Here is a 27,142-nt window from a genome sequence, read left to right on the forward strand (position 1 = left end):
AACATCGGACTTGTCTCACCCTAACCCCGATGATGTGTTACAAGACATGAACGAGAAGGTTTCGAGTCTAAGACGTAGGGTTGCTAACACGGAAGACGTGTACAATATTTTTGTCAAATATGCAATTGTAAACAACTATGAGATACATTGTACTAAGTCACGTAACGTAGAGTACGAGTGGACGGTCACTTGGGTTGAACGCCGGCAGGAGGATTTTTCACGCGCTATGGAGGTGGTTAAGGAAGGGGAATTGCCAACGGATGAGGGTTTTACGTGTGCTATTTGTCTCGAAGAAGTTAAAGAAGTGGCGCGACAAGAAGATGAACTTAATCAAGTTGCTAGACTAGTGTCATGTGAACATATGTTCCATAATGCTTGTATTCGTCGATGGGTAAAGGATCGTGGTCATGGTACTTGTCCTCTTTGCCGGGGTAAGTTGCCGGAACCAAGATGTCGTTGTGATTGTGATCTTGGTAAGAAGATGGCTTTGGATAATTCTAAAGCTGTTCAAACCGAGTTTGATAAATTTGATAAACCCTTAGAAGCTATAAGAGGTATTAGGTTAAACCAAGTCTATTGTTAAACAATATGACTTGGATCGGTTGGAACTTTCTTTGATTTCGTTATTAATTATGTGTCAAGAGATTTTGCCAAAATTTTTAAATTATGGTTGTTGCTACACTTAAAATTATTATGTAATCTCGATTTATGCTCTTTTTCATATAAATGCATGTTCTTTTATGGTATTTTCATGTTTTTTAATTTTAGATTAGTAAAGGGATGAACAAATAATAAGCGTAATTGTTAGTCTGTTATTGCTTATGTGGTAGTGGTACAACAAGTATGTCTTTTCATGCATGATCCCAAGGAATTGCAAACCTAACTAATATGATAAGGATACAAAATATACACAAAATCTATCCTAATCTGTTGGTTCGAAATTGAAATTTGGACAAGAGGTTCCGGGTAGTAAAATTGAGAATCTGTTACAACATTGTCCGGTTCAAGTTCTCAATTTTTTTGGAGCTAGAACCTGTAGATTTACCCAATAACGTACTAGATACGGAGTATCACTTAACTTCAAATTATACACCAATTCAAGCACAATTTGTAAAAAATAAAAATGAGACAAAGTTTAGTTAAGATCTTTTAACCTTCTTTTAACATCTTAACTTCAATCAATTGATTGACCTTAGTTTTATTCTTTGCGTTTTGGCTATAATTTTATTCTGTTTTTTTTTTTGGTTAGACGTTTTGTATAAATAAAAAAATGTTTATTAATAAATACTATTTCTTTTACACATATGATGCAAAATTGCAAATTATACAATATAAGCTGTACAACCAAATTAATGATAATAATTACCAATATTATGCGCTCAAATGTCAAAACTCAATATTTATGTGAAAATTTGCATAGAAATTTCAAATTGATATATAACACATTTAGTATAGAAAATTTGAACCTTAAGATAGAATTGTGCCATATTAGTACAGATTGGCTTGATTATTGCAGAAAGACTTGCGTGGACCTGGTCCACAATAATATTATTGTGGACCCGAGGTTTATACATACGCAACTGACAGTATATTGAACATAGTGACCCTTAGTTTTTCCATAGTAACCTTATTTTTAACATAGTAACCTTTATTAAAACTAGTATAACGTTGAATATTATTGTGAACTTAAAGTACAACGTTATGACCTTTATTATTCATATTAACCAGTATATAAAATATTTCATTAAAAAAATTAACCTCTTATAGCCTATATATTACCAAAATCACTTTTATTTCAACCTTTTTTCTATTATAGACATATAATGACCCTTTTTTTTTACTAATAAAACAACCATAATTTCCCTAATGTTAGTGGTCCACAATAAATTAGTGTGAACCAGATCCATTAAAGAATTTATATGATTATTGTAGATATTATCTTTCTGAATATCATTAAGCGTGAGGATAATAAACTATAACAAGCTAGCAATATAATTTTAACATCTTTTCACTAAATATAACTTCATATAATATTCCCCCAATTTTATTTTGTGAAAAATACAGTATTTTCTTTGTTAAGATTTGGGCCTATCAATAAGTGCAAATTATATGACGTAAATACCTTTTTTTAATGGATACATTGCTTTGGCTAACATTATTTTGTAAAGGGCCTTAGGGTCAGCACAAGCACTAGTTACTGGGTTCAAACGGCATCTGGAAGCCAAACGGTAAACTACCTTATCTCCAACTGTTGTTAGCTTCAACGAACATTCTAACAATGTCACCAGTCGGAAATTTGCTTCAGAGTCTGCTAGAAAAAATAAACCATAATGTGACATAATCCCCTTATCATATGATTCTAAGAGAATGATAATGAAAAGCTGTACACAATTAGCTTAAAACCATCCACATGAAACTGTGCAAAGCTTTGATCTTAACTTAAACTGAACATACAAAAACAAAAATATACAATAAAAAATAATAATTTGACCCACCTACCAAAGGAAATTTCAGAAACACTGTGTCGAAATGAGTCGCATATGTTTGCCAAAGCCCAAGATGCAGTGACACGCACCTGCAGCAGAAATATTCATACAAACATATAGCAAAATGAAAAAAATATAATAGTAAGGGGGAGAGAGTTCCATAAATACAGATAGTTTGAGTTCAAGATAAAGCCAATAGAAGATACAAAGACAGGCTGATCATGTGTATTGACCTCCACAGCATTGATAAACTCATTAAGAATTTCTGCACTACATGATTAAGATTAACCATCCATTTAGCATATTTTTTATCATGACTTAAAACAAGTCACCACAAAAAATATTTTGGAGTACTTCATATTACCTCTTAAAAATCTCTGGAAAACACGCAATGACACCAATCGCTCGACACGCCGCTGCCCTTACTGAAGGGACTGAATCATTTGCAGCTTTTATCTGAAAATTTCGAAGCAACATATATATGACACTATACAGCCAGCAGAGTAATAGATCGAAGAACAGATATGTACTCACACAGGAAGAAAGGATGAACTGCTGCTTCTGCTTCCTAAGAGAAAATAGGACAGCACAAGATACCAGCAAAACAAGTAATTGATGCAGCTCTCACCCACCAGACAACAAAAACTTTGCAATAAGTTTTATTACAAATTTGAACTGTTTAGCCTGGCATAATTTGTTGCTGCTGTTAAATAAAAGACTGAAAGAAATATATAGGGGGAGTGCAGGCATGAAAGGTAGCAAACATGAGAAATGAAAATGTATAATGAACCCAGAGAAGACCCACCACTTCAAACAATGTCCTGCCCCTTCTAAGCGGAAAAATCTCAATTATAAACACAGCATCAAAAAATCGGGCTTGCGAGGAAGGTCCTTTATGAGGTCGACCTTGTATGGAAGGTCCTTTTATGAAAAAGTCATGACACACCAATTTATAAAGCCAGCCAATTTCTGTCTTTTTCAGATAAACACTCACAAGCCAAATAATTAACTAAACGCACCATTCCAGATACATGGCATATAGATATGGATATATGTTTCTCAATGGCCTCAGACCACTCTGAGTTTCCTGACAGATTGTCTCTGGAAGGCCCGACATTCTCCAAATCATATGATGGGGCAGAAGAAATTTTTTTGTCACGCACAAAGTCTGACACAAAAGGAGTCTCTCCTAATCTGTCACCGAATAGATCCTCAGTTCCTTTAAATCCAGATACTGCGCGAAGACATTCATCTAAAACCTGGGGAAAAAAATAATAAAAAAAAAAGACATCAGAATGTTTTAACAAGTTCAAAAACACAGTAGAATGTCAATTTTAAATTTAAATACACACATATTGAGAATTTACAAATCTTCTACTCCCTGAAGGTTTGACACAATAATTTACTGTTCTGGGCAGCATTGATCAAGTGGAAGCCCCACAGTGAGCTTGGCTACTTGTCTTTATTTTTCTCTGATTTCTCTGAAAAATGTCCTCCAACTCTTCCAAACATCTAATTGTTTCTCTAGGACCGAAGACGAGTGGATGTCACACTCTTATCAGTTATCACAGACTACCTCATTTCAAGTTCTTGGTCTCCAACTCCCCACAATCTCTATAACACTTGAAACCCCTCTATGGCCCTATCCCCAGAACAGAATAAGAGAGGGAAAAGGAGATATGTATCCCAGGCACCAAGCATGCATAATCCTTGCCTCATATTACATGAAGCTCAAGGTTTTCAAATTTAGCAAGAAACATACAGCAGAAAGAAATCAGAAAGTAACGTGCTCTAGACTGGTGTAGCACAGAATAGCAAAGAACAAAAATACTTACGGTGTGGATGATATCAACAGCATGAGAATCTTGAACAAGGAAGTCAATAGTCCAGTATGCCTCTCGTGTTGAATCAAGTATAGCACACCTGCACCATCAACAGATATTTATCCATCGGAAATTAAAAGGGAAAAAAAATGATTTAAGAGAAAAGCAATTTTTGTTAGCATACAATATCAGAAGAAAACAAATCCTCAACATAAAGAGTTCAGATCTTGTGTATACATTATAATAACAATTATGACCAAATTTGGGCAACAAATTAAATATAAAAGACTGCTACATGCATGTATTCAAACCAAGCTAAGCTTGACCTAGTCGAAAAGGAACCTTATTATATATATATATATAAACTAAACTAAACTTGGACTAATAGAAAGGACTATAACTTATTTAAAAAATCAAAAATATAAATATAGACATTATTAAGAAAATCATAAATATTCAAATTGAAATTTAGTGCAAATTAACTCAAAAGTTTCATACAAAACTACCATAAGGATAATAGCATATCCCCTTTATTACAAGATAAGCATCTCTATAAGCGAAAATGTTCAAAGAAACTAGTAACATCTAAAACTTGGGTATAAACCATGTAGGAGACGTATTCTCGCAAAGTGCATCGTCACCTTTGTAAAACTTTTTAAAACACAAAGATGTCATATCATACACACCCATATCATGTCCACGTAATCTCACCCTTCCATGTCTCCAAAAGTCTTTTTCATCATCGGTAAAGTAGATAGCATTTCTTTGAGCATTTGATATATTAGCAAACATTGATGTGTTATTACCGACAAAAAAAGAAACATCCATCAAGCATTCAACTTTTTCCCACAACTTATTCTCAACGTCAAGCTTGTACACAAAAAAATCATATGTGCGATAGTCCGAATAACCATCATCATCTAAAAAATCCTCTTTCATTCGAGAGACTACATGCAAATGACCATCAATCACCACCATATACATCTCTCCATTCCCCGCAAGTACATATCTAAAAACATCACATGGAACCGGTAAATAAAGTTTGGCCGTAAAATCAGATTTCATGATATCACAATAAGCAAGTGTTCCGTCTTGATATAAAATGAGTAATAATTTGTCCCAAAAACAAACATCAATTACTTGATAATATCTAGCGCAAGATGTATGTATTGGTGTCCATGTTTGGTCTCCAAGACGAGCAAATGCTAGATTGTCATGCCTCCAATGGATCGCCATTACAAGAAAATCATCACTTTGAGGCATTTTTAAGACAATGAACTTGCGTACGCACAATTTTTTCCAATCAATATCAAAGTATAATTGATCATTAAAAATATCATCTTCTTGATCGATTGGCAACGTTTGCAGGGATGGAAGGTTTAGTCGTGCTTTGGTGATTGGATTAAATAACTCGATCTTCTTGTTAAGGTGTAGCATCAAGATAAAGCCATATGGAGAACCCCAACATCGCGCCCCAAAAGTCTCCGGGAGACTTAATTCGTAGCACTTATTATTTTTTTCAATACTTAATATTTTCCGACAACCATCATCATTATTTTTATTCGTAGGCTCGCCTAGTAACAACCAAGGTGTTGTTGGTTTATCAACACGACTCCACTCGAGTTTAACCATATCGAAGGCATGATTCCATGAATGACATACCGCAGAGAAATAAACCAAGTTCTCAATTGAATCCAATTTCAATGCAATTATACCAAGGATATCTTTGGGCAACATTGACCAATAATCACCCATCTAATAAACAACATCACAAACATATAATCAAATCAATAATCATAATTAATTACAATCAAGATCCTATATTGAGTATACTCACGACTAAATTAATCGATTAACCCTAGAATGTGTAATTAATATTCAATAGATTATAACAAATTATATATCCTCTAAATTGGCCAGATTATCAAATTAAAGGGTTATATAAACCAAACTATCAAAAATATGAATAGCAAAACAAGCATCATGAGTACCTAATTAATACTTTCAATAAAATTAAAAAGCCTAAATTTAAAAAGCTATATGACCAAATCATCAAAAATCTGAATTACAATATTTTAACAACAGTATTTAATCATAACCGATTTTTAAAACCCTAAATTGTCAATAAAATTAACGATTATGTGAAATTGATATTCGATGATGAAATTGCAATATCTTACCTAATAAGCCTTTTCAAAGGTGGTGCTATTAAGCTCAAAAAAATATACTGTATAGACTATTAAGTGCTCGTAGTGCGTTGTAAGGGAGAGGAAATTTTATACAGAATTTTACATGTACAGTACAATACAGAGTACTGTACTTTTTTTTTTTTTTTACACTTGCCTAAAAAATAACTTACTAATTTTGAATATTCCTAACAAAATAAATAAATTTAATCAAAAAAAGCTAAACGTCGCCCTCGAATATCTAACTAACGCCCGCAAAATAAATTAAAATTACATTCTTACCCTTTTTATAAAAAAAAAAATAACCCTCAAACAAAATTACCTCCCTCCCCCAACAAAACCCTCATTCCTTACTCACTCTCATTCTCTCTCTAAACAAACCACCACCACCACATCCACCTCCACCACCACAACATCCACCGCCGCCACCACTATCACCGCAGATAAAAACGCCGGAGCTGGTTGAGCGCCGATCTACACCGTGATAATGCCGCGGAAGGACAAAGGCAAGTCAATCGCCGGCGGAGAAGAGGTTTGTGTTTTTTTATTTTTTTTTATTTTCTGAAATCCAGGCAAACGCCTGATTTTTTCGCACAACCATGGCTGAAACGCCTAGTTCGTGCGTACAGCCGTGTGGTTGTACGAAAAATCTGGGTGGTTGAGGTGAAACGCCCAGTTTTTTCGTACAACCACACGGTTGTACGCACGAACCAGGCGTTTCAGCCATGGCTGTTCGAAAAAACTGGGCGTTTGCCTGGGTTTTTATTTTTTTTTTTTAAATTCGTTTTTTTTTTTTTTTTTTGGTATTGGGTTTTAATTGCTTGGCTTTCAATTTGTAAATTCGTTGTTGTTATTATTATTAAGAACTGTTTGGAAATTGGAAATTAAATAATCAACTAAAGTTCAAGATTTTTGGGTTTTAATCAACTAAAGTGAAGGACTTCAATTGCTTGGTTTTTAGTTGTTGATTTTGGGATTTGTTAGTGTAGATTTAATTTTTGTAATGCTTTAATTTTAATTCAATCATAAATGGTTTTAGCATCTTGTGTAACAAAGTAGTGAGATATCTATGCTTTGTGCTCATATATTCACACCCTATACATTTTAATATGACTTTACAATCGGATTATAAATATGTAGTAGTTAGTTGTATTGTGTTTGAGAAATGACATTGTTGGCAATATTTGTACTCTGTATATAATGGATTTTCTTTAAGTGCTGTTGGATTGATTAAGAGTTATTATTGTTTTAGATATTAGCCTCGTAGATGTTCCAACCATTACTATCTATCTCGATGCCCGTATAGAATTTCTTGGAAGTTTTTTTTGAGAATTTTCGTGATGTTTAGTTTGAAGTTTTGTTGATATTTTGGGTGGTTTGTGTTGATATATAGTTGATGAGGATTAAATATGATTTCGAATTCATCTATATGAAAATACTTGTTGAGCATTCTTGATCCTTTTTCATTTTTCAGATTTTCATACTATAAGCAATGGTTATTGGCTGATTTTTATATTCCTATACTTGTTGATCCTTTTTTTTTATCTACTATAAAGATGTGAGTAGGAAAATGGGTTTTGATTAGATTTTAAATGTTGCTTGCTCCGTTACTTCAAGATTGTCTTGACTTTACCCTACTCCAAAATTGACTAGAAAGATAACTTTTTTTTAACGATAGAAATTTTAAAATCGGCAATTTGATTAGTCTATGTGCAAGTTCCTTAGATTTCTCGAATTAACGTGAATGTGTAATGATAGTTTGGTTTCGGTCATTATTTCTTATTTCTTATAGTTGATGGTGATACTAGTATTATATCATTACTTTATGTCGGCTAATGCAAGATTAACTAAGGAATAATGTAGAAATATTGTTTGTTGGATTTTGTTATAAATAATTGGATGATATGTGTACTAGTTTATTATTTGGTTAAAAGTTTGAATATTTAGTTGTTAATTATTAGAAATTTGTTGGATTTTGTTATATATAATTGGATGATATGTGTACTAGTTTATTATTTGGTTAAAATTTTGAATATTTAGTTGTTAATTATTAGAAATTTGTTGGATTTTGTTATAATTAATTGGATGATATGTGTACTAGTTTATTATTTGGTTGAAAGTTTGAATATTTAGTTGTTAGTTATTAAAAATATTAGTTGGTTGATTTTGTTAGTATTAATGCCATTTTATTCTAAATTTAGAATGTAGTCGAGGGTTCTAGTCCACGACATTCTAGATCACGCGGCATTAACGCGTCGGTTAGGAGAGATAGGGGGCCGGGGATTAGTATACGGGAAGGTAGTTCTTTACTGGAGCGCGATAGAGAAGTGGGTAGTTCTGGGACTTATTTGGATGAGCGGGAGGGAGCCGGTCCTAATCCTTTGTTGAGGACTACTAGCTCGGTTTCGGGTTCAGGTTCGAGATACGATGATGATGGACCTGAGGACGATGATGCTGATGCTGATGCTGATGCTGATGCTGAGGAGCAGCCGACTGTCGTGACGAGAGGTCCTGATGGGAGATTTACGAGTTCACGACCACCTCGATCTGTAGCGCCTTGGCTTGTTCAGGGGCCGATGGACGGTGGACCCGATGTTGGGACCGTTATTCCTAGTTTTGGGGCCCATGTTGCTCGATATATTTGGGACGGGCATGATCGACGGTTTTTGCGGTGTCATACTAGAGCTAGTGTGTGTATATTGTTGAGTGAATGGATGGAGGGATTTACGGCAGACACTGTTACGCGGATACGACAGACTGGGTTGTCGCATCTGCCGAGCATTATGCACGACCACCTTGATTTTCCGCTGATTTCTGCTTTTGTGGAGAGATGGCAGCCAGATACAAACACCTTCCACCTACCTTTTGGTGAGATGACCATCATGTTGCACGACGTTTACCACATACTTGGTATTCGGGTTGAAGGTGATATGGTTGTCGAGGATCTATCTAGTGACCGGTATAAGACATTTGCAGCTGAGTTGTTACAGTTGACTACAGAGGAACTACAGGTCAAGACTCAGACTGCCATATATAGGAATGGTGGCGTCCATACTGACCAGATTTTTTATAGGTGTCGTACTGTAGAGACTACAGAGGAGGTTCAGGTCATTGGTTACATGTGGGTCCTTTTGGGTAACACGCTCTTTCCTGACAAGAGCGGTTGTCGTACCCACCCTTCTTTTCTCACTGAGTTGTTTGTGGAGCATAACCTGGAGAGGTTGACGAGATACTCCTAGGGTTCAGCCACACTAGCGTACTTGTATCGTCAGCTCGGGCATGCCACCCGAAATGGATGTGATTCTATCGCGGGTTGTCTAACTCTTCTCCAGACTTGGATATATGAGTACTTTCCATGTTTTCGGCCTCACCAGGGTGTGTTGACGCGAGACGTTCCATATGCACGTGCAGGGTTATGGGATGTTGGTATGGCGCGGAAGCATCAACAGCGTCTCGTGTCCTTTCGTACTCGACTTGACCAGCTGGGTGACCATGAGGTATAAATAGATACGTAATACTATTTGTTTTACAATGCTTTAATTTACAGTTGATTTACTCTTGTATTAATTTGTAGGTATGCTGGTTGCCGTACGGAGCTTTTCCTGCATTACAGGTGCCTAGGACTGCGTTTACTGGATGTATTCGATATCGAGGCATCATAGAGCCATATATGCCCGGTCGAGTTGTTCGACAGTTGGGGTTTATACAGGAGGTTCCCGGTGACATGATTAGGCCTGATGATGCTCATAGACCAGTTAGTGTTAAGTCTTATAGGGTCAGTTTTTCAGCTCAGATGATTACTCGCATGTGGAATGGTTTTGTTCCCGGTGCTACGTTCAGTCTTCTGCTTGGTGGATATACTAGAGTTCCGCCTAGCGGACATACTTGTGCACCTGACTACCTATCATGGTTTAGGAGAGTTAGTCATCCTATCGTCACTCCTAATGTTGAGGATGATCACGGTCTTCCTGAGAGGACCAACGTTGATTACGTAAGTTTTTTATTACTTGTTTTTTTTTTATTTAATTTATTTTTCCTATTATTATTAATATAATTATAATTGTTTATGCAGTGGGTAGGACGATTCATGGTTACAGCACAGCGATCACTTAGTGAGTACCCTACACTATCGAGAGACACCAGAGCAATGTTGGAGCAAGTGATTTCTGATTGGAATGCAATAAATGGACTTGCTGATTAGTTGTAATATTTATTTGTAGCTTGGACTTTATTTTTTTTATTAGACTATGTTTTGGATGTTGACTATGTTTTGGATGTTGTTAGTGGCCATTTAAGTTTTACACATTTGTTGGAAATAATCAAGTTGACATTTATGTTTGAGTTTTTTTTTATTTTTTTTTTTATTTTCTAATAGACTGTGTACTTGCTTCACAAAAGAAATGCTTAAAATAAATTAAAAAAATAACCATGTTTATTAATAAAGTTAAAATAAAGTTGAATCAAAATCCACAACAATACTCAACGGTACTCAAGAGTTGATTAATGTCTGCCACAATTGAAGCCTTCTATCGTACCTTCTCTCCCACCCGTTTACACTTGTCTGTCGAGCGTTAAACCACATTGGTGAAATTGGAGGTAGTGGGTGGTCATGTTCCATATGCAACCGAATGAAATGCGATCCACCAACAGTTCCAATCACAAACTCCCTAGAAGGCCTATCTAAAGGTCCACGATTGTTCAACGGCAAAACAGTAGTAGATGGATAGTAGCTCGACGGTCTATTTCCTACTCCATAACAAATCACCACCACATTCCATAATGTGGCAATAGCAAAAAAATCATGTTGTGCTACCATCCAGTGCTCCTCTCCACACGCATCACCATCCCATCTAATCCGGTCTATCTCCCTTTGCAGTCCTGAACCAACCCCTTGGCCCCATATGTCGTAGTAAATCATGTTGTACAGCCAAGGGTGAGAACCAACCTCATTTTCCATTTGATGCCGAACCAATCGCCACTCCTCCTGAGTTCCGTACAATAAATATGCTACGCAACGAAATCCGCAGTTCCCATTACCAATTACATCCTTAACACCTACGACGTAAGGCCAAATGATGTTGGGAATAGCGTAGCTGTATCTGCATTGGCGCATGTCGAACCCAGTACCTACAAAATTAAAAACATAATATGACATATAGTTAAATTAAAATTTAGGATGAATAAACATATTATTTAAATCGATGATCACCTGTATTAGATGGGGGCGGTCTACTTCTAGATCGATTCTCTCGCCCACTACGTTCAACATGCTCAAAAAATGAAGGATCCCGCCTATTACGATTCTCGGGTGGTCGTCCCCTTACACGGGGGTTGACTCTAGGCTCCTGAAGGTCATCGTAGTTAGGATCCATCTCACCCTCAATAACTCGTGACACGTGCCTAAGCATCACAGGATCACTGGCAATAACCTGATCAACAAGGGTGCGGAAATGAGCTCGATCCTCATCATTTTCATCAACTATATTAGGAATTTCGACACCATCTCCAATGACAAGGGTCCTCCAAAATGGATGAATATTCTTATAATACAACCCCTTCCCTGCAGCAATCGAGTCATATATTTGGCACGCACAAGGTAAGCCGTGGGTAGTACGTAGAGCACACCCGCAGCGTCGATGAATATCCGTACTCAACCCTCGCATTCTGTTTGTCTCACCGAGAAGAATAGACAGACAATAGTGAGATACCTTTCCGTTCAGCTGATGTAAAGGCTTATGCTTGTACTTCTGACCATGACTTGTTCTACATGCCTCCAATCCATTACGAATGGCTATGATCTTGTTCTCAATCGAGCAGTGCACTTGAGCCCAAACCGTGTCCAAAGAGCCTGTTGAACTGTCAATCCAACACTTCAATGCTGAATGCTGGCTCTCAACCCTGCAGTTGTTAACATTGCCAAAGTGTAGTACCTGGTTTGTCCAAAACAATACAAACTTCTCCTTGTGTACGAGCCAAGTGTCCATAACATATTCAATCACTTTCGGCCATCGACTCCACTTGGTTTTCAGCACTGCAAGTTCTCTGTTATATGCCTCTTCAGATGTAGCATTAATCACAAGCCTCCACCTCCCATTTTTGAACTTGGCACCAATCTCCTTTTTTTTTCAAACATGGAAGTAACCTTCGCCTCAACATCTTTGTTAATATGCCACACACACAACATGTGTCTTGTGTTTGGAAACACGCTCTTCAACGCTGCACAAAGGCCAAGCTCCCTATCTGTCAGTAGTACCGATGGCTCTCTATGATAACCGATCAACAACCTCAAGCACTCAAGCACCCATCGATAACTTTCCTGAGACTCTGACCTCATGAATGCATATGCAACAAGAAAATTTTGATTAGTCGGTGTAACCCCAACAATCTCAAAGAATGGCATGTCGTATCGATTCGTCTTGTAAGTGGAATCCATACCTATCACGTACGCGTATGTGCGAAGCAAATTTGTCATGATCGGGTGTGCCATGAAAGCATGTTGCAACACATTGTTGGAATCAGTAAAAACCCAAGTGAGGTATTTGCTCTGTCTGGCCAAATGAAGCACCTGGTGAACTACTTCTCTTCCTTCAAATTGCTCCATTCTTATTTTACTTCTGCAGTTGTAGACATGCCTGATGTTAGGATGGTCTCCGGGAAACTTTTCTACAAGAGTTCTCATGATATGTCGAGGTGGCACCTGTGCCTGAGTCATGTCACGCACTACCTACTTAGCAGCAATACTAAGACCACTAATTTGTCGATGTCCCTCGGGATAAACAACCAAAGAATGATTGTGAGTTCCGTTCAAGCAACTAAGCTTCCAACCATTTACTACTCTGACATACTCAACCTTGAGTTTGAAGGGACAATTGTTTGCCTTGCTTTTGGTGTCTTTGCGTATCGCGTTCATCATGTCTCTTATCATGCCCTTTTTTCCACGATCACAACTCAGATATCGATACGGTCGACCACTCCGATCGGTCTTGTAAGAAGCCTTCACTAACATAAATCCGAGCGGTCGACAAACATTTTGTGCCTATAGAACAGCATCCTCAAAACTCGGAAACACTTCGTTTGTCAAAAAATGTCCACTATAGTCCACACCGTCACCATCCTCGGACTCAGAATCCTATATAAATATTAATAAAAGTTAGAACCAAAGAAGACGACTAATAGTAATAACAACAATAACAATACAACTAATTATAAAAAAAACTTTCAACCATAATAATGACAATAACAATAACAATAACAATAACAATAATAATAATAATAACTAATTTTAATAACAATAATAATTTCAAAAGTATAAAATCCAATGACAATCAACCAATACGTGAAATAAAAAATTAAAAAAAAAAAAAGAAAAATCGAAACCCAGGAAACGCCTAGGATTTTCGAATGACCTAGGCTAAAACGCCTAGTGTTTTCGAAACATCCTAGGATATTCGAAAAAACTAGGCGTTTCAGCCTAGGTCATTCGAAAATCCTAGGCGTTTTCTGGGTTTCGATTTTTTTAAAAAAATTAACGCAACGTACCGATTCTGATCGATTCGACGAGCCTTCGACAAGCGTCAAAGGTTGTGTTTCTGGTATTTCGTTGTTGTCCATAAGATCTAACGAAATTGATTTTGCAAAATTTATAAAATTTGTTTGATTTCACGGTGGTTGGGGTGGTTGTCCGATGAAGGTCGGTGGCCGTTCACCACTAGAGAGAGCGGTAAAAAATTTTGTGTCCAGTAAAAGTATGAAATTAAGGTAAAATTAATTATTTTTATAATCGTTATAATAAGGTTAAATACGTAATTTAATTTCATTTTGCGGGCGTTAGTTAGAAAATCGAGGGCGATATTTAAAAACCCCCAAAAAAATAACTGTCGTTGTTTTATCTTTATTTTATTTTTTTTGTTGAAAAAAAATCTTTGTTGTTTTACTTTCCTTTAACTAGTTTTGATGACCTGGTAATATTTAATTTCTTTGTTCGTTTATTGAATTTTAAGATAATTTTTTTCTTTTTGTTAATATAATAAATGATTAATTATTAATTTTCAATCTCACAAAACTTTTACAAACGGTGTTATGTAAGAAGTACATATCCCTTTTGACGTAGCATAATTTGACATAAGAGGCGAAACTCATGCTTTGAAATTTCAATTAGGGCTATCTCAATCTCATGCTTTGAGATTCAGCCATCTAGTTTTAATGGTTTAGACTTTAGAACTAAGTTATAACATACAACTACACAAGTACTCTACATGAACATGAACATGAATGACAAATATTGCTTGTACATTCTTAATAGGAATTTCTTCATACTTTTGTGAGATTGAAAATTAATAATTAATCATTTTCTCAACTGATTTTTTTTTTTTTTTTTTTTTTTTTTTTTGGATTCTCAACTGAAAATTGATATTTGAAACGTCTAATTTATAACATACAAAATTAGTTGTAACTACTTGTAAGCATGCTCTCATAGTCTCTATTCTTATTGAGCCACCTATAATGGCTATAATCAAAACACTAATCATAATTAATTACAATCAATAATTCCTAAATTGAATATACTGACAACTAAATTAATCTATTAGCACTTGTAGGGAATAATTTCAAGCCTTAATCCCACTAGCTTGAACCCCACTGTGATCATACACTAAAGTATGGTGGCGTCCAAAAGGGAAGAAGATAGAGCAAAAGAGTCGCCAACAAGTTTTTAAGGAACTTGTAAACCGTTCACAGGATGAAGGTTACACCCCTTAACGATCCAAGAGATCATCAACTCCATAAGGTCTATAACCAAATAAGGGTTCGGGGATGAAGGTACAAATCCAACCTAAAAGAGATTGAACCTGCCCTAATAATAGGCCTCTACTTTATTCTGATCGTATTCATGTGCGCTTTTTAATTAACATGCAATCAATAGGATTAACCCTAAACTTGTTTATCTATGTTGGTTGAATATTAATGCACAAATAAACTATTATTGGCGATCACTTGAATTATAATCAAATTAACCCTAACAAGATTATTAATTATCTTATTAAGCGCGATTACAAGTATCAAATCCCTTTAAACATGCAATAAAGGCGTGATCAAACAATAACAATAAAAATAATAAATAATTATGAATAATAATTACAATAATCATAATCAAAATAATAATAATAATTATTATATTCATAATCATCATAAATTATAACAATTATAATCATAATCATATTCATGTTAATATTAAAGCATAATAATAGCAAGATCCTAGGCATGATACTAACAAGATTAATAACAAACCCTAGCATGTTACTAATCAATAAAAATCAAATCTTTAGCCCTAACATGATACTAACAATCATAAATATTAGGAAAAACATAGGAAGCATCATAGCAATCATATTTAATATTAAAAATACCCTAGACATGATACTAGGAATATCATAACAACAATATAAACATGATATCTACATCATAATATCAATTAAAACTATTAAAGTACTTACTTTGATGCTTCGTACCTCTTTCTAATAACAAAATACACACGTTAGTAACTTCAAGGAAAATAATAATCAAACAATTAAATTAAATAATTGAAATAGAGATTTGGGACCAAACCCTCAGAAATTAAAACCTTTCACGTCTAGGGCGAAGGTAACTTCGAATATGGCTAGGTGTTTCTAGATCTTGTGAATGCGGAATTTTGTATGAGAAAATCAAGTTTAGGAAGAAAGAAAGAAAGAAAGAAAGAAAGAAAGAGATGAATGAAAGAGATGAATGAGGAGAATTGGTGAATCTTGATGATTGGTGAGAATTGATGAACCTTGATCATCTTGATCATCTTGAACAGAGTTTTTAATACGATATTTATAGAGAAAATCAGCCAAAAAAGATAAATTAATAAAACAGAGTCTGACGCTCAGGAAACAGAGCTCACTACAAGAAAAAGGTCTAATTCCGACGGAACGGTTCCGACGGACATGTAAATCCGTCGGAAAACACTTAATTTCCGACGGATTTATTTTTCGTAGGAAATTTGCGACGACTTTGGAATTTCCGTCGAAAATCCGTCGGAAATTTACGACGGAAATAATATTCCGTCGGAAATTTACGACGGAAATAATATTCCGTCGTAAATTAAGTGATTTCCGACGAATTTTACTCCGTAGGAAATTTCCGACGGAATATTCGGTCGGAAATCACTTAATTTACGACGGAATATTATTTCCGTCGTAAATTTACGACGGAATCTTATAAGTTTCCGACGGATTTTTTTTTTTTTAAAAAAAAAAAAGAAACAAACCCCCCAAACCCTAATTAAAAACGGCGCCCCTCTCTTCTCTCTTCTCACTCCTCTCTTCTCCTCTCCTCTTTCTCACTCCACCTCTCTCCTCTCTTTTAAAACAGATTCTAATTTCTCTTTCTCTCTCCTCTCTTCTCACTCCGCCTCTCTTCTATTTCTCCTCTCCTCTCCTCTCCTCTCCTCTTTTCCTCTTATCTTCTCTGAGTTTCTGCTCCTCTTCCTCACTTCTCACGGTCTCCTCTCTCCCTTTTTTCTTTTCTTTTGTTTTTTTTTTTATTATTTTCTCCTCATCTTCTTTCCTCCTCCTCTTTCTGAATTCGACCATATTTCTTGCTATTTCATATTAATGGTTCTCTTGCTATTTCATATTAATGGTTTATACGGTCAAATTCGACCATGAAATCTCTAGATCTAGAGGTTTCAGGTTCGAATTTAGCCGTATTAAACCAAATTCGGGTTGAAATTGGAAGCTTCGGTTGTTAAAGTATGTTTTCTGGTTTTAATTTTTTTTTTTTTGGTTGTTGGATGAAATTCGTGCTTTTTTTTTTTGTTTTTTTGGTTGAAATCTGTGAGTTTTTTTTTTTTTATTGGTTGAATTTTGTGGGGTTTTTTTTTTGTTGAATTTCGTGGGTTTTTTTTTTTTTTTGGTAGAAATTCGTGGATTTTGGCGGTGGTGGCTTTTTGTGGTGGTGGTATGGCCAGATTTGTTGTAGATCTGGGTTTGTTTTGGTGGTAGATATTGATTTGGGTGGGTTAGGGTGGTGGAAATGGTCGTTTAAGGTTAGGGTCGGGGTGGGTCTGGATCGGGTTAGGGGGTGGGTCTGGTGTGGGTTAGGGTGAGTGGTGGTGTGGTTCAGGTAAGGGTGAGGATAGTGGTGGTGTGGTTAGGGTAAGGCTGATATGGGGGTAGTGGTAGGTGTTGGTGGTCTCCAGTTGGGGATAGGGTGGTGACACGCCGTGCCCTGGTGGTGCGGCGTTTTTTTTTTATTGTAATTGAAGTATTTTCCGACAGAAATTCCGTCGCAACTTTCCGACGGACACAATTCGGTCGGAAGTTGCGACGGACTTTTTCGGAGCCAGAAAATCTGTTCCGACACCGGAATTCCGTCGGAAAGTTCGTCGAAGAAAGGTTTCCGACGGAATTTCCGTCAGAAGATGCCGTTTTTCCTACAAAGGCTTTTCCGACAACCGGTTCCGACGGAATTCCGTCGGAAATGGCATTTCCGACGGATTTTGGGGTGTTTCCGACAGAATTTTTCCGTCGGAAACGAGCTATTTTCTAGTAGTGGCTGGCGCCAACCCTGGCTAGCTGGCGCCAGGCACCAGCACTAGCGTCAGGCCTGGTTCCAGACGCCAAGGCCTGGGGTTGGACACCAAACTTGATTTTAACGCGTTTTCGAAAATCCGATAAGTTTACCGTACTGGAGGATAAAATAATATAATTTCTTCGAAAATGCTATTTGATTTTGATTAAAACTCTGAAAAGTCAACTTATCAATGCTAATTGAATTAGGAATGAAAAGAACCTTCTAGAAGAATCTAGAAAACTAAAACCATTCCTAATTGCATTAGGAATGATAAATCATATTAGGCCCTCCCCTAGATCATTGGGCCGCATATAAAGCTCAAACCGGGCCCAGTTTGGTAAATTGGCCATAACTTCCTCAATATTCATCGGAATTGGGCTTATAATATATCGTTGGAAAGGTCTTTGCAAGCCCCATCCAACTACACCACTATTGGACCCATATCATGGACCAACCAAACTGGATTGGCTGTTTTCTTAAAATAAAGTTTTCAAAAACAGAGAGAAGAGAAAAGAAAATTAAAACTTTCCACAACACTAGACTTTTCCACACTTTCACTTCATTCGATTATGATTCGACGTGAAAGATACTCATCACTGGGTTTGGTTTTGGGGAGACACAAATGGGTGTCTACAACACTAGACTGTAAAATTTATATTCGATAGATTAAAACAAATGGTTATATATATAAAGCGAACTATCAAAAATATGAATAGCAAAATTTTAGAAACCAGCATCATGAGTATTTAATTATAACCAATATTCCAAACAAAGCCTAAATTTAAAAACCTAAATTATGAATTGCAATATTTTAACAACCGTATTTAATCACAACCAATATTTCAGTTCAGAACCCTAAATTGAGTAAAACCAACGATTATGTGAAATTAACATTCAATAGGTTAAAACAAATAGTACCTCTAAATTGGCCAGATTACCAAATTAAAGGGTTATGTAATGTTGGTAAAATAACTGTTGAAATCAATAACAAACAAAGATTAGAACTTTCCTGGATTGAATATCCCAAACTCACAGTCGCGCCGTGGAACAAAATCCACTGCCTTAGAAGCGAAATACGCCACCACCGGTACAAGTTTCCTAGTGACGCACGCCCCCCCAAGTTTAACACAACTCTCTCCGTAATCCGTGCACCCGAACTCGAAGAGTAGAATTGCTCAAGAACTGTTCAGATCTCAAAAGGTAGGTTTGTCTTTTCGGCTACAAAGTGAATGAATCTCATGAAAAGTCAAGACTCGTATTTATATGAGTCCCGGAAAAAGAAACACGCAAAGCAAACCAACCTAGGAAAAAAGGCGGGCCCGATCGGGCGAGATCGGGCGCGAGATTAAGTTTCTCCAGACCTGGTGTCGCGCCCGATCGGGCGAACACCGCCCGGTCGGGCGATCTAGAAACCCCATCCCGGGCGAGCCATCGGGCTAAGCCGCTCGATCGGGCTCGTCAAAAACTCGAGTCCGCCGCCCGATCGGGCGCGAGAGTTCTCCTATTTTCCTTGGCCACCTCCGCCCGATCGGGCGCGAGCATCCGTTTGCATTACCTATTTCCAACATGTAAACCAAACTATGAAAAATATGAACAGCAAAAATTGCAATATCTTACCTCAGAAGCCGTTACTTTCAATGGTGGAGACTCGAGACTGAAGAGAAAGGTCAAAAGCCGCTTCAATGGAGGATTCAAAAAACAGTTTAAGGGAGAAGAAATTTTATTTTATAGAGAATACAGTAGAGTCGTTTTTTTTGGTTTTAGGAAACTTTATAAGTACTTTAAGCAGAAAATTTTACGTTTACAATACAGAGTTGTAGTTGGCTTTTACTTGCCTAAAAAATAGCTTACGAGTACAAATTTAGAATACTCGACTGTACCCATGTATTTACGGGGCGTTTGGTAGGAGGGATGAGATTAAAGCGTTTGGTAGGAGGGATGAGATTAAATGGGATAAGAAGATGGGATAAGAAGGTGGATTAATAAATGGGATAAGGATAAAAATAGTGCATTCCATTGTTTGGTAGGGGTTGGGATTAGATTGGAATAACTAATAAAAGTACAAAATTACCCTTACTATCCTTTATTCACTCTCTTCTTCTTTTTCTTTCATTAAGGGTAATAATGTCTTTTACCCATTATATTTAATCCCCATATTTATACCACCCCCTAAGTTATTAATTTGGAGGGATAACTCCCTTTTTAATCCCCCTCCTATCCCCCCTCATAATCCTCATCCTTCTAAACAAACAAAGGACATATTAAATCCCTCCTTTTTTTATCATATCCCCCTCACTTTATCCCCCTAAACAAACACCCCCTTATGGCAATGCACGGGATTTACTTAATTACTTTGTATTATCGATTTACCGTATGTATGTTCAAGGAAAAACAATTAGTACTACCGGATCTTGTGAAGAACTTGTTTGTACTGAACCTTTCCCGCAGAGTATCATTACTCCGACGGAATTAATAAAAGCTCGTACTACCTTTCCCTCAAAAAAAAAAAAAATAGTACTACCTCTGTTAAATATGAAGCATTTGTTGTAACTTTGGAATACTTCGTACAAGTTATTCAATAATTAAATTTTGGTTTCAAAGTTATTGAGTAAGTACTATTTTTAGGGCCTGCTCTCTTCCGTTGAAATTCAGTTCAGTTCAGTTCAGTTCAGCTCAGCTCAGCTCAGTTCAGTTCAGTTCAGTTCAGTTCAGCTCAGCTCAGTTCAGTTCAGTTCAGTTCAGCTCTTAATTTACGTCTAATGATATTGCTAATGATATAAAGCCAAATTTCATTCTTTTAAGCTCTTATTACACAACAACAACAACAACAACAACAACAACAACAACAACAACAACAACAACAACAACAACAACAACAACAACAACAATAATAATAATATTAACAATAATAATAATAATAATAATAATAATAATAATAATAATAATAATAATAATAATAATAATAATAATAATAATAATAATAATAATCAATAAGTAATAAATAATAATAATAATAATAATCATCAATAAATAATAATAACAATAATAATTGAAATAATAATACTAATAATAATAATCAATAAATAATAATAATCATCAATAAATAATAATAATAATAATAATAATAATAATAATAATAACAATAATAATAATAATAATAATAAAAATAATAATAATAATAACAATAATAATAATAATAATCATAATAATAATAATAATAATAATCAATAAATAATAATAATAATAATCAATAATTAATAATAATAATAATATTATTATTAATAATAATAATAGTATATTTGTATATACACATATGTATAGTAATAAATAATCAATAAATAATCAAAGATCACTAATCCGTAGTTAAAAATCACTAATTAATAAGTTCAATTCAGTTCAGTTCAGCTCAGTTCAGTTCAGCTGAGTTCAGTCAATCGGAACAAGCCCTTATTCTTGTTTATATTCCCCTATTTGTATTTTATGAAAATTAATACAGTACTCAATTGAAGATTTGAAGTGTAATACATGCCTCAAAAAAAATAAAAATAAATAAAAAATAAATAAAAATTGAAGTGTAATACAAATTATATGACGCAAATACCCTTATTTTAATGGACACATAGACAAAATTAGATTGGGCCGAAAATTTTACTGTACATAATGTGCTTACAATGACATAACTCAAATTTTACTGTCTTAGAGAATTACGGTTGAAGGCTGATATAATTTTTGCCCCATACAATTTTTCCTGCCTCTTCTATACTACAAGACTACACCTGCAAGCAGCCGGAATTACAAAATCAACAACCATAACAGTCTGATTGCTGGAACAAAATTTCTACTTCGTCATTAGGCATTAGAAATTTATCTGGCTAGCTCCTTCTGATTAAACCAACTTCATTCTGGAAAGGTGAGAAACTCTTGATTGGACTGTCATGCATTTGGTATTTCAGAAGTTTCACTCGTATCCCGCCTTCATCCTTTTCTCCTTTACGCTTTCTGCATTCATCATTGGCTGTTAAGGTAGTACTGCAGCCAGTCTTAGAACCCTCTGTAGAATCGATCATCTCAAAATCCTCATCAGCACCTCCATTTTCTCCAACTTTTTGGTCAATGCAGAAATTGTAATTACCATCTAGAGCCAAGTATGGAACTGCAGTTTTCATCTCAGATATGTAATTCATAGCTTTTTCAAGAAGCATCAAGAACTCATCATTGAAGAATCCCTTTGAAGTCTGGCTAGTAAGTTGTACGAGCCATTCTGAAACAACGAAAAGTCCAAAATAAAATAATCACATATTCAAGAGCAGCATATATACTTATAGCTCTATTTAAGCCACTCCTGTACCGCTATTAACATCTTCCAATATGAGATGTCTCCATAATCAAATTACACCTTTTTTAAGTAAACTCTTGGCCTACCCATTATTTCCTGTCTAAATTTTGGGACGGAGGGAGTATACGTAAAAAATTGACAAGCTATCTAATATAAGCTCTTAATAGCAAGTTCAACATTATCATCACAGTAGCAGAAGATCGAAGAGAAGAAGTACTTAACTCTTACGGCAAATAACGAAGGGGGAAAAATACAATTAAGACGGCCAAATGCTGGAATCACTCACCCATAAAAGCTGCTGGAGTTGAAATATTATTGTTCGTATCCTCTGCCATAACAATTTGTGTTGAGACCCACTTCAATAACTGAGAGTGTATGAGAGATTTTGAGAAAGCTTTCATATATGAGATGACTTTAGTTTGGTCACCCTTATGCCTGCAGCCAAAATCTAATTACATATAGTAGAGATAAAAAAATAACAGCTTCCAATCATAGGATCTAGGATCTAGCATCTCTCATACCAAACAAACTTCATAGCCTTGTCTGCAACAAATAACCACGTTGAAGCAAGGCTGTTTAAGTGATGGCTACAAAGACGAATTCCACATCCTGGATTAAAGAATGGGTAATCTACCAAGATGATTGCATCAAATAGGGCTTCTCGCAACAGCACTTCATCAACCACGGTCTGCAGACACCAATACCAACCAAAGCTAAATGTTTATATCATTAACAGATAGTAAATTCTCTTAAAGGAAAAGGATAAGTTACCCATTTATGCGTTCCGACCATTTAAACAGCACAAAGGTCCAACAAAGAGGGCGTTGTCTACAATTCAAGTATCCATTCCGCAAGGAACTCCTCTAACTGTACAGTGTAAAAAGGCTAATGGCTGACTACAACTAATGACAAATTCCACATATTGCGACACAAGGCTAAGTGAAATGCATCACCTTCACACATAATGTTGACCATACAACATCAGCAGGGTAATGGAATTAATTATCTCCAAAATGCAGCAAAGATATACTCACCAGTAGGGAGGTAACAGGCAAACTGAACTCCAACAGCATCTTGAGAAGGGTATCTGTCAAAGATCCACAAATTCAATAATATTCAGATTTATTTTGAATCTAGTACATCTCAACAGGTGAGATGAAAAGATATTTTGTATCTAGAGTTCTAGACCCTGTTTTTTAATGAAAAATAATTTTCATGGAATACATATTTTCAAAGAAAAGCACAATTGCAAATTAATTTTCCTTGTTTGGTTGCATACAAGAAAAGTAAGAGAAAAATAAAATAGGAGTGGAAATATGAGGATGGATGAGAAGAAGGTAAAAAGGAGGTAAGGAGGAGGGAGGGAAATGTGGCTTCCCTTGTGTTGTAAAGGAAAATGTTTTCCATCATTAAGGATGCAATTTCCCACCATTGGGAAAATTGTTTTCCCCCCTTTTACAAACCAAACAAAGGAAACTAGGAAAAGCATTTCCATGAAAACATTTTACGTCAAACCAAGCCGGGCCCTAAGTACATTTGGTTTGATGAAATAACTTGAAGCTATTGTGGATGTAGAAAGTTTTTCAGAAACCATACATTAGTAAAAAATTAAAGGGAAGTACTAAAGAGAGGTGGTAAAATAGAACTAGTCTGGCCTATCTTATAAAATGGCTAGAAAGTCAAGAAGGTGGTATAACTAGAGTGAACACACACAAGCAAAGAGTGGGAAGAGAGAGAGAAGAGAAAGGTACTAATAGTAAAGGGAACTCTTACTAATATGAATTCTTATGAACTGAAAGAACAATAGGTCCCTATTAAGGGCCAACAGGGCTAAGTGATTAGTTTCCATACGGCTTCCTCTTAGGATGTCAGTTTTCTATCAGTTTCAGGAAAACAACGTAAATCTATGCAACTTCTGGACTTGTATCTAAGCAGCAAAATTTACTTGCCAAAGATAAGAACACTCACCATGCCTTAAAACATTGCAAGGGAGAGAGATATTTTCAATTCTTTTATATAGGTCATTAACATAGAGCTCTATGAGCATTTACACAGTCTAATTATTGTTATAGGTTACACCATTGTCACATAGGCAATTCAAACATACATGTTTAATTTTTATTCCAGCAATCAAGATTTACATTTGGTGCATGCATCTGTGTCGGCACCGTAAACATAGTATATCATAGCTTCATAGCAACAATTGAGCAAGTTCACCAAAATAAACAATTCAACCTTACTGAAAAACACTTGTCTCTAGGAAAAGATCAGCCAGATATCTATATGGACAACTCTATGCTACAAACTTTAGTCATTAGTCTCATACTTAACATGACATGAGAAATACACCAAAAGCAAATGACAGCAAAATCTTATTATATTACATCAACCAAGATAATCCACTATATATAAATCAATAATTACACGAATAAAACATTCATTTAAGGCCTCATAAAATCATAGACAATGTAATTATAGCACATTCGTAGCAAGTGAAATTTTCTCTACAACAAGCAGTAAGGAAATCTTACCAAAGAAGTAACAACTTCTAAATCCGATAATGCTATTAGCAGCCGAATTTAGGACATCTTCCTTAAGCTTCTCCTGTGGATCTTCCAACCCAAACTTCAAGCAGAGACTAAGCAAAAAGGTCTGACACATGATAATCCCAGCTAAAACACCAACCCTACTACCAACCAAAAGTCCATTTCGAGCCTCATCGCTAATCATTGGGAAAAACATCTTAAAATCATCCTTGAACTCGAAACCAATCTCCCGCCTTTGAACCGTCCAAACCTTAACCAAATCCACAAAACATGGCGAAAAAGCGATCGTGTCATCATGATCATCCACCCCTTCACAACAGCACAAGCTAATGTAACTCACTAAACGCTCAACCAAACAACCAATTTCTATAGTGATAGTTTTATCTAAGCTAAACCTAGCATTTACTTTCAAATCAAGAACCAAATTATACAGCTCGAAAATTAATGGAGCTAAAACAGCAACTTTCTGGAGACTACTACTACATGGACCTGAACAAGCAACTAATGACTGAAAAAGCTCCTTAATAGCTAAAATTCTTCCCAAATTATCATCCTGGGAAGCTAAATTTTTCTGGGCAATCAATTTTTTGTGGGTATGAAAATTTACAGCTGAATAAAACCAAACAATCTCAATGGGTGGGGAAGGCATTGTATGAATTAAGCGGGAAAACATCAAATTGAAATGGGAAAAATCAGAAATTCCAGATTGAATTTGAGATAAGAAAAGCTGAATTGATTCTTGTAACATGGGGTGGTAAGATTCTGCTGAGAGAGGAGAATTGGGGTTTTGAGGGTTTAAGGGATTTGTTGCAGCCATTTTTGAGCAAGAAAAAATTGGGGAAAATTGGGGGGTTTAGTAGATTATGCTGAGAATTTTGATGGGTTATGAAAGAAATTCGAAAAAATTAATTGGGATTATTGAAATTGATTGGAGTTTGAATGTAGAGTATGAAACCCTAGGTTTGCGGAATCGTGTGTATGAAGAGGGAAAAGTGTGGGGGTTCTCTGTAACGGGCGAGAATTTGAATCTTTTTTTGGTGCGGTGCCACCTAAGCTTCGAGCAAGAATTTTTTTTGAAAAAAAATATAAATTAATTACTCGTATTAGTAAAGTACTAAAGTGAGTCAACACTTAAAAAATATAAAAAAAAATAAAAATTAATTTAAAAAAAAAAGGGGGGGTTCTTCACAAAAAAAAAAATAGTAAAAATAAAGAAAATAAAGGGGTGGTTGAGGTTGGGGCAACCAATCGCGATCGGTTTAATTAGGGTTTGTTCTCTTACGTTGAAATTCAGTTCAGTTCATTTCAGTTCAGTTCAGCTCAGCTCCTAATTTCCTTCTTTTATAAAATATTCATTTCAGTTCAGTTCAGTTGAGCTGAGTTGAGTCAATGAGAACAGGCCCTTAGACGATAATTGTGGAGATAGTTTAGCCTATTAAATGTGATTCAACATTTCAACAATACTTTGCTTAATCAATTTTGACTTTAATAATGTTAGTCTACTCCTATGCCAATTGTAAATCTTTCTACTCATTTGTCCCAAAATAATATGAAGTTTTATCATAGCCGAAAACAAAAATCAAAGTAACGATACTCTCAACTTTATTTAGTCGAACATAGTACACAAAGAAGACCTATAAATCTCTACTCTTCTCCTAGAGCATCCACAATGACAAGCAATAGAGGTAATAGATTATTTTTATACTACATCATTTGTAAGCAATAACCTCCATAATAAGGCAACAACCATGTTATACCAGGAGTTGCGGGCTTCGGTTCAATCCCTTTTGGTTTGTCAGGTACAAAAGGTTCCTCATTTGTGGGTTACTCCGGCTCACTGGTTAGCAGGTTGTGTCCGGCGTCGTCAGTTGTTGTATTTTATGTTTTAGCTTTTCTTTTACTGATATTGTATTTGTTAGTTTTCCATTTATTTGATAGCTCTTTTGTCAAAAAAAAAAAAAAAAAAAAAAAAAAAAAAAAAAAAAAAAAAAAACCATGTTATACCATTTCATTTATAAAAAGAATAAAAATATATTAGTAGAAGAAACTAGCAAATCAGTCGGCAACATCAAACTAAACCAAGGAGCTCGCTTGCAAAAATTGTTGTCAATATGTATCTTAAAACATGAAATAGGTTATCTTGCCAAATTAAAGCTTTAAAGAGGGGGGT

The 27,142-nt window shown here is 35.5% G+C and overlaps 2 protein-coding genes across 2 annotated transcripts; both read right to left on the reverse strand.

Annotated features, from left to right (window-relative positions):
* Positions 1–10,984: 10,984 nt before the first annotated feature.
* On the reverse strand, positions 10,985–13,207 carry LOC145555385 (PKS-NRPS hybrid synthetase cheA-like). Its single transcript, XM_081617132.1, has 3 exons — positions 12,701–13,207; positions 11,705–12,611; positions 10,985–11,622 (listed from the first exon to the last, which is right to left on the reverse strand). Exons 1-3 carry the CDS (start codon positions 13,205–13,207, stop codon positions 10,985–10,987), a joined length of 2,052 nt encoding a protein of 683 aa, XP_081473258.1.
* An 8,320-nt stretch (positions 13,208–21,527) lies between these two features.
* Positions 21,528–25,991, reverse strand: LOC145556358 (uncharacterized). Its single transcript, XM_081618008.1, has 5 exons — positions 24,958–25,991; positions 23,461–23,513; positions 22,948–23,114; positions 22,713–22,861; positions 21,528–22,351 (listed from the first exon to the last, which is right to left on the reverse strand). The coding sequence occupies exons 1-5, from the start codon at positions 25,787–25,789 to the stop codon at positions 21,963–21,965; spliced, it is 1,590 nt and encodes a 529-aa protein (XP_081474134.1). The 5' UTR covers positions 25,790–25,991; the 3' UTR covers positions 21,528–21,962.
* Positions 25,992–27,142: the final 1,151 nt, after the last annotated feature.

Source organism: Chenopodium album, chromosome 8 (assembly GCF_948465745.1).
Source record: "Chenopodium album chromosome 8, dcCheAlbu1.1, whole genome shotgun sequence".
NCBI classification, from domain to species: Eukaryota; Viridiplantae; Streptophyta; class Magnoliopsida; order Caryophyllales; family Amaranthaceae; genus Chenopodium; species Chenopodium album.